Source organism: Elephantulus edwardii, unplaced genomic scaffold, assembly GCF_000299155.1.
Source record: "Elephantulus edwardii isolate Elephantulus edwardi_28Jun2011 unplaced genomic scaffold, EleEdw1.0 scaffold00034, whole genome shotgun sequence".
Classification (NCBI taxonomy): Eukaryota; Metazoa; Chordata; class Mammalia; order Macroscelidea; family Macroscelididae; genus Elephantulus; species Elephantulus edwardii.
Window position 1 is genome coordinate 435,468 of NW_006399784.1, and position 8,595 is coordinate 444,062.

General features: G+C 36.9%; 1 protein-coding gene across 1 annotated transcript in view; it reads right to left on the minus strand.

The window, feature by feature from the left end:
- GBE1 (glucan (1,4-alpha-), branching enzyme 1) overlaps positions 1-8,595 on the minus strand; it is a 480,806-nt gene that overhangs the window by 390,611 nt on the left and 81,600 nt on the right. The window contains exon 2 of the mRNA XM_006884483.1: positions 4,348-4,517. Within this exon, the coding sequence (XP_006884545.1) occupies positions 4,348-4,517 (170 nt within the window). The remainder of the gene's footprint in view (positions 1-4,347; positions 4,518-8,595) is intronic.

The following is an 8,595-nucleotide window of genomic DNA, read 5'->3' on the forward strand; positions in this document are numbered from 1 at the left end:
TTTTAAAAATTTATTGTAATTTAGTACACACACATTATATCCCTTACAATGAAGTTAAAATAAAATACAATCCATGGCCATCAGGTCAGTCTCCAATAATAGCAGCCCTCTCTCACGTTCCTGAAGATGTAAGTCTAAAAGGGAGTGTATTGTTGATCTTCCTCTCAAGGAGCTATTGTTGGAGACAAACCCCAGGGACTCACAACATTTTGGCAGTGCAGAGCTCCCTTGGAGTCACGTATTGCCATTATAAGAACTAACTCACAGGTGGCCCTCTTTTGGGTTTCTGAGGCTATAAATTTCATAGGAGGAGATTGTCTACAGGAGGAAATGTGAAGAGCTACTGGTAGATTGGAACTGTCAGTCAGGAAATCAAAAGGCAAGCTGTATTGGAAAAATTTGCTGCTAAGGAACTCACCAGATTGCTAAAAGAAACTATGTCAGTCTAAATACTAAGGTGCACCTGATACAGGTCATGGTCCTCTCAACTGCATGCTATGGTATATAGACCACAACGAATAAGGATTACTGAAGAGGAATTGAAGACTTTGAGTTGTGGTGCTGGGGATGAGTATTGAACATACCACAGAGTGCCAAGAGAATAAACAAGTTTGTCCTAGAGAGCATGAAACCAGGTTGCTCCTTGGAGACAAGGATATTCAAAGTTCAGCTCACATACTTTGAACATGTTGTCAAGGGGTGTCAGTCCCTGGAAAAAGGCATCATGCTTGGAAAGGCAGAAGGTCAGTTACAAGACAGGAAGACCCTGGATGAGATGAATTGACGTAGTGTTGATGGCAATGGGGTCATGTGTGTTGGAGACAGTAAAGTGGGCTCAAGATAGGGCAAAGTTCAGAACAGTCTAACAACTAGATAGATAGATAGATAAAGTAGATATGGAGAAATCTGATAGCCTATTAGTAAGAAACTACACTGCAATCCCAAATACATGTGGTCTGAATCTACCAGCTGTTCCACGGAAGAAGATAGACAATCTGCTCCCATGAAATTTACTGTCTCTGAAAACTTGCTGGAGGGTCAGCACCTTGACTGGTTGAGACTTGATGGTAAACAATAGCAATAAGTAAGAATATTGCTCTTTGGAGCAATATTCACTCATCTTATGCATGTGGTCAAATAATCACAAAAGTCAGGGCACAAAACCTTCTTATCTTCTAAAAGTTTCTGCATGTTCATAGTAATCAATTTATACCTTCCATCTTCCATCAACAATGATCTGTTTTCTATCTGTATATTCTTGCCTTTTGCAAAATTTTATATAAACAAAATCAATAGTAAATAGCCTTTTAAGTAAAATAAATTTAAAATACTGTCTCAAGCTACAAAATTAATATTAGCATTAGTAATAGGTTATATTATTAGACTAAAGCTATTTTTATTCTGATGCCAATTTTTATCATTGTATCATCAAGACCTTGTTTTAAAAGATATTCTACTTTTTGGAAATAAGCCCTGAATAAGCAAAGCACTCCTTAAAAATAGAAAAAAGGTAGGAGGCATCTCACTCCCTGATTTAAAGTCCTACTACACTGCCATGGTAGTTAAGACAGCATGGTACTGGTACAATGACAGACACATAGATCAGTGGAATAAAATTGAGAACCCGGAAATCAGCCCATCCATTTACAGTCAGCTGATTTTTGACAAGGAGATGAAATCATTTAAGTGGGGAAACGACAGCCTTTATAACAAATGGTGTTGGCAAAATTGGGAAACAATATGCAGAAGACTTAAGCAAGATCCACACCTCACTTCATACACAAAAACCAACTCAAGGTGAACCATGGACATAGAACTAAAACCAAGGACTATAAACTTCATTCAAGAAAAGCTTGGAAGAACTTTAATAGTCCTAATTCACAACATAAACAGTCTTCCAAGAAATCTGAAAAATCTACAACCAGGAGAAGATAAAATAGATGAATGAGACCTTCTAAGAATCAAATCCCTATGCACATCCAAAAACTTCTCTAGCAGGGTAAAAAGGGAAGCCACAGACTGGGAAAAAGTGTTTGATAATGAATGGCATGTCAGATAAGGGACTTATATTTAGAATTTATAAAATACATGAGCACCACAACAAGATAAAGGTAAATATCCAATAGAAAAATGGGCACAGGATATGAACAGACACTTCACCAAAGAAGATACTCAGATGGCCAACAGGCACATGAAGAAATGTTCAAAATCCCCAGCTCTAAGAGAGATGCAAATCAAGACAAGTATAAGATATCGCCTCACCCCAGTAAGACTAGCAAAATTTAACAGAAAAGCAAGCAACAAATGCTGGCGAGGTTGTGGAGAGACTGGAATACTTACTCACTGTTGATGGAGATGTAAAATGGTGCAGCTACTGTGGAAAGCAGTGTGGCGCTTTCTCAAAAAGATGCAAATAGAGATACCATTTTATGCAGCAATTCCCATACTGTGAATATACCCCAAAGACACCATAACTGACATCCAAGCAGATATATGAGCACCCATGTTTACCACGGCTTTGTTCACAATAGCAAGGAGCTGGAAAAAACCTAAGTGCCCATCAACAAATAAATGGATATAGAAGCAGTGGTATATTCACACTATGGAATACTATGCTGCATTGAAAAACAAGGAATTCATGAAATATTATTCAAAATGGGTGATCCTGGAGGACATTATGCTGAGTGAAATACCTCAGTTACAAAAGGATAAATACTGCATGGTGACACTGTTGTAGAATGAGGCTGATATCAGGGTGGGGGTAAGACTGAGAAAAACTGGATAAATTATGTATACTGCATTGAAGCCAATGAGGGAGAGAACAGTTTAAAAACAATATATTTTAGGGCATTATGATTATCATAAGAGTTCGGAATGAGGGTTGCAGAGAGGAGTATACTCGGGATGGGGGTGGGGGAGTATGGGGGCATTGTATACCAATGAAGGAGTTTTTCTTTTGCTTTTCAAGGAGAAAAGTGAACTGGGAGTGCGGGTAGGGAAGGCAGGGAGAAAAGTGCAGCAATTAATGAATGGAAATTCAAAATCTTTGTAAATGTTCATTGAAATTAATTAAAAAAAAGATATTCTACTTTTAAAATTGAGTTTTCTTCTTTGTTCCTACTGTAGTAATTTATTTAGACCTCTAAGGTAAAATCTAGGCTTCTTCTTGGAAACAAGATTCTGGGGCCTCATCTGACATACTTTGGGCATGTTGCATGGAGGGACCAGTCCTTGTAGAGGGTCTTCATGCTTGGAAGAGTGGAGGGATGGCACAACAAAGGAAGACCCTCCAAGAGATGGATTGATTCAGTGACTGGGGAAATGAAGGTATGTGTGTCAGAGACAATAAGGATATTGCAGGATTCAAGGCTATGCTACATAGGGTTGCTATGAGTTGCAAGCAACTCGACAGGACATACCAACAACAACAGAAGGATAAAATTGAGCATATTATATTAGTTCTTTATATACAAACTCTTACTTTCACCAGATTGCAAAGCAAAAACCATGACTTTTTGTGACAGTTATGTTGTCTGCATCATTAATTGTCCAGTGAAGGCAAGCATGCATAAGGCAAAGCAGAGAGGGCCTGTCCCATATTTGGTTTTAAAACAAAAAATAGTGTGTGACAAAGACGGTTATCCTCTGGATTCTATTTCTAACTTTATCAAAGATTTTAAAAACAATTTATAGATATATAGAAATCAGAAAATAGAATTTTAATGGCACTCTTGTGGCCTAGTGGTATGAAGATGCACTGTAATCCAGAAACTAGAATTTCATTTTAACCAATCAAGTGCCAGTGAGTGTATACATATAAAGATGCCCAACATTATTTTTATTAAGATTACTTTTTTTCCCTCAGAGGTTGACTTTTTAATTAATTAGAAAAATTTAGAGTAAGATATATTAATATTTTTAATAAAAAACTTTTTTGGTATATAATTTTGCAGGACAAAGTTTTTCAGGAACATATGTATCACAAAATAATAAGAACATTTGTACATAATATAGACAATAATTTCATAATCTATTTCGCTTAATCAGAAAATTTTATCTTTATTTGCAAGCAGTCATCTTTATTAAGCAGAATCCATGAAAATAGATGAAATAAAAGCCAGACTAACAGACAAACTCATGGCTGCTAGTTTATCCCAACTCATGAAAATCTCATTTGCAAGACTGTAAATCCAAATGAGAGCAGGGTGCTCCCCTTGTTTGAGGAGTGGGTTCAAACTGACAACATTTCAGGTGGTAGCCCAACATGTAACCTTTTTAACTGCTACTTCAATTCAAATTGCATAAATAAAATATTACCACTAACATCAATACTATCGGAATACTTACTGAAGTCTCCAGTAAGAAAAACACCTTCTGCTCCAGGGGCCCATTCTTTGCAGTACAGACCACCATCAGCACATGTGTGAACACCAAATGATTCATAGCCTTTAGAAAATCTGTCAATACCACCTTCATTTTCTCCAATGTTGTTCAAAATCATGCCAAACCGCTTATACCTTTGGGAAACAAAATAAGAAAAAGACAAATTTAGAAAACTTAAATAAGTATTCAATAGGAAAGTAGCTGCTTTGTTCTTACTCAAAAAAGATATCATTAGGTGGAATAAAAATTGTAGGGGTTGTCTAGTAGGTATCATATCAGTGAAGATGAGAAATTCTACCTCAACTAATATAAATTAATTATTTTTAAAATCTTGAGAATTTTAATTATTTGTAATCTTGATAATTTTAGCATAATATAAGAAATATACTCACAAAATGATGCACAAAATGAAATACTTGAGAATAACCTAACTAGAAACACAAAACACAATTCTAAGGAAAACTACAAAAAAATATGAGACCTAACTAAATGGGAAAATGTTCCCTGCTCAGGATAGGAAGACTCAACTTTGTGAAAATGGCAATCCTACCAGAAGCAATCTACATATTCAACACAATATCAATAGTGAAACCAAACTCATTCTTCAGAGATAGAAAATGCAATTTGTCATTTTATCTGAAAAGGAAAGAGAGCCCAAAGGTTCAAAGATCTTCTGAAAACTAAAAATGAGTAAGAAGCTATGGAGTTTATTTTTCAATATGACTTTTCTACCTATTTGACTTTCCTATATAGATGGGTTGGGATATGAAAATGGGGTGTATGTGCATGTGTGTGTGTGTTTGTGTTAGCCTATCCACAAGGGAATTAACTATCTATCATATCACAAGAAGATTAACCAGTCTCAACAATCTACAAGGGGATTGTCTGGTCTCTCCAATAAATTGAACAGGTCCACCCAAAGAGAGATCTTCCCACACCTGTGAAGAGAAAAGAGACCTCCTAGCACAACCAGTAAAGAAACTTCATCACCATAAAAAGAGCAGCATGGACAAAATGGAGACTTGAGGTAAGATGTGACCTGGGGGAAGAGAGAAGGAGGAAAGCCAATTGGCAAAATTGAGAACTTGAGAACCACTGGTCTGAAGGCAGGAACTTCAAGCCTACAGTGCCTGTATGAACATTTCAGGAGCTATCTTGACTGTATTCTGTTATTTATCTGCATTATAACCTCTGACCTCCCCAACATGATTCTGAAATGTCTGTGAGCTATTGCATTGGATTTTGGACCCACTAAAGCAGTAAGATTAGTGTTGAGATGAGTAGAAAGTAGCATGGGAACTTGGGGGAAATGTCAGACCTCACTGGACTTGGTTTTGTGTTAATGATGCTATTGATGGGTACAGATGCCATTTGTGAAGTTGATAAAGGTCATATATGACCAGTACTAAGACAAAAATCCTTCTCTGAAGCTGATACATGGGACTTAAATCCTTCTAAATGTGAGATAGAAATCAGTATGAGAGATTAGTAGCATTGTGAGGTGTAAGACATCATAGTAGTGACTTATGGCCTAGGCCATCACATCAAGGGGTTGCTGTGGGGAAGGGAGGTGTTGCATGAGGTAGGAAGGAGTGTAAGCACTGTTGATATAGCAAGAAAGGGAAGGGACAAGACATGCATGCAGGGATAGGGCACTGCATGTATGGTTTCTCTGTAAGGGGAAATATCTTCCATTTATTTGCTCCTTTCACTAAAATGCTTGTCTGTCAGATGTTGTTCCAAAGCTAAGTGTCCAAATTAAGAAAGACTAACAAGAAGGATTGGCCATCCATTTCCAAAATATATCTATGTACAAGAGAGCACACATAGAGCAAAATAACAAATATGGCAACTAAGGCTGAGCCCTCAAATTTGGAAACACAGAGGAGGAGGAACAGTTGTAAGCACAAAGTAATGATTGGAATGTGGAAAGTGAGAACCATGAATGTAGGAAAACTAGACATTGTCAAGAAATAGAATATATAAATATTGATATAGTAGGTATTGGTTAAACGATATTGATTGGCATGAGATATTTTGAATTAGACAATCGCATGATATACTACGCTGGTGCAGAAAAATGGGGTTACTACTATAATTAAAAAGGCTGTTTCCAGATCCATCTTTAAATGCAAAATTATGAGTTACAGGATAATATCCACACACATACAAAGAAACCCTGTTAATACTACCATCATTCAAATTTACGCACCAACATCTAGAGCCAAAAAGAAGAACACAGATTTCTACTAATGTCTGCAGTCAAAAAATCATTTGAACAAGCAACCAAGATGCATTAATAATAATGGGTGACTGGAATGACAAAGTTGGGAAGCAGGAGGAAAGATCAGTAGTCATAAAACATAGACTTAGTGACAGAAATGAGTCTGGAGATATAATGACAGAATTCTGCCTGATCGATCAGGCTATACAAATGCAGGCTATTGGTATACACAGGTATCAGACTGATTATATCTGTGGAAGGAGTCACTGGAAAAGTTCAATATCAGCAGTGAAAACTAGGCCAGGTGCTGATTGCAGAATGGACAATCAACTACTCATATACAAGTTCAAATTAAAACTAAAGAAGGCCAAATCAAAACCACAGGAGTCAAAATTTTACCTTAAATCTGTCTCTTCTAAATTCAAAAAACAAACTCAGGAAAAGGTTTGAGGCCTTGAGCACTAATGAAAAAAGACCAAATGAGCTGTGGGAGGATATCAAGAATATCATCCACAAAAAAAATGCAAAAAGTCATTATAGAAGATGACAAAATGACCAAAATAAATGTCAGAATCTAAATACTGCACTAGAGTGCAGAGAAGCCAAAGCAAAGAGAAGAAATCAAGTTAAGGAGCTGAATAAAAGATTGCAAAGGGCAGCATGGGAAGACAAGGCAAAGGAAATGTGCAAAGAACTAGAGACCAAAATCAAAAGGACTGAATTTTCCCAGCATTTCATAAGTTGAAGGAACTAAAAAATAAACTCAAGACTCCAGTTGCAATACTTATGGATGTTATAGGCAGAATACAGAATGATCCAGGAAGCATGATCCAGAGTCACTGTACCAAAAAGAATTAGCTGACATAGAAGAATTTCAAGAAAGAGCGTATGAGCAAGAGGCAATGGTAATGAAGGAGGAAATTCAGGCTGCATCTGAAATCAGGACAATGAATAAGGATGACAAAAGAATTGATGCCTTTGAGCTTTTGTGTTGAAGATAAGTACTGAATATTCCATGGACTGCCAACAAAACAGATATGGGAGAATGTGCAGCAAGACTGCTCCTAGGAGGCAAAAATATCAAAGCTTTGTCTCACACATGTTGAGCATGTTTCTGAGAAAGGCTATTCCTTGGAAACGTGGAGAATCAGGAAAAGAAAGAAAGACCTTGAGTGACACAGTGACTGCAGCAATGTGCTCAAGTATGTCAGAGATTGTGAGGATGGCACAGGATAGGACAGGACTCTGCTCTGTTATTCATAGAGTTTCTATGAGTCCTATTTAACTCAATGGCATTGAACAACAGAAACTAACAACAAGGCCTCCACAAAAAAAAAAAAAAGACTGATAAACCAATGCCAAAATGAGTGAAAGACATAAAAAAGACTTCACAAAGGAAGATATTCGTGTGAATAAACAGACCAATGAAGAAATATTCAAAATCACTGACAATCAGATGTAAATAAAAATGACAATGAGCATGTTATGATTATCACAGGAATCCAGAATTAAGGTGGCATAGTGGAGTGCATCTGAGGCAGGTGTGGGGGGTGGGGATTGTATACCAAGGAAGAAGTTTATCTTTTGCTTTTCAAAGAGAAGAGCAATCTGGGGGGAGGAGGGGTAAAGAAAAAAGTGCAATAATGAATGAATGAAAATCCAAAAGCTCTGTAAATGTTCATTAAAATTAATAAAATTCAAAAACAAAAAATCACAATGAGATATCATCTCACTCAGGAGCAGTAGCAAAGTTTAACAGGACAGCAATCAGTAAAGGTTGGAGAGGACGCTGAGAGATTGGAACTCTCATGCACTACTAGTGGTCCTGTAAAATGGTACAACCACTCTTAAAGGCCATTTAGCATTTCCTCAAAAAGCTGAACACTGCACTGGAATGGGAAATGGGGTAGACTGTTTGAAGGGAATAGATGATTAGACATCCTGTGTCTTGTGTTGCAAAATTAATTGAGGGAAGAAAATGTGGATCA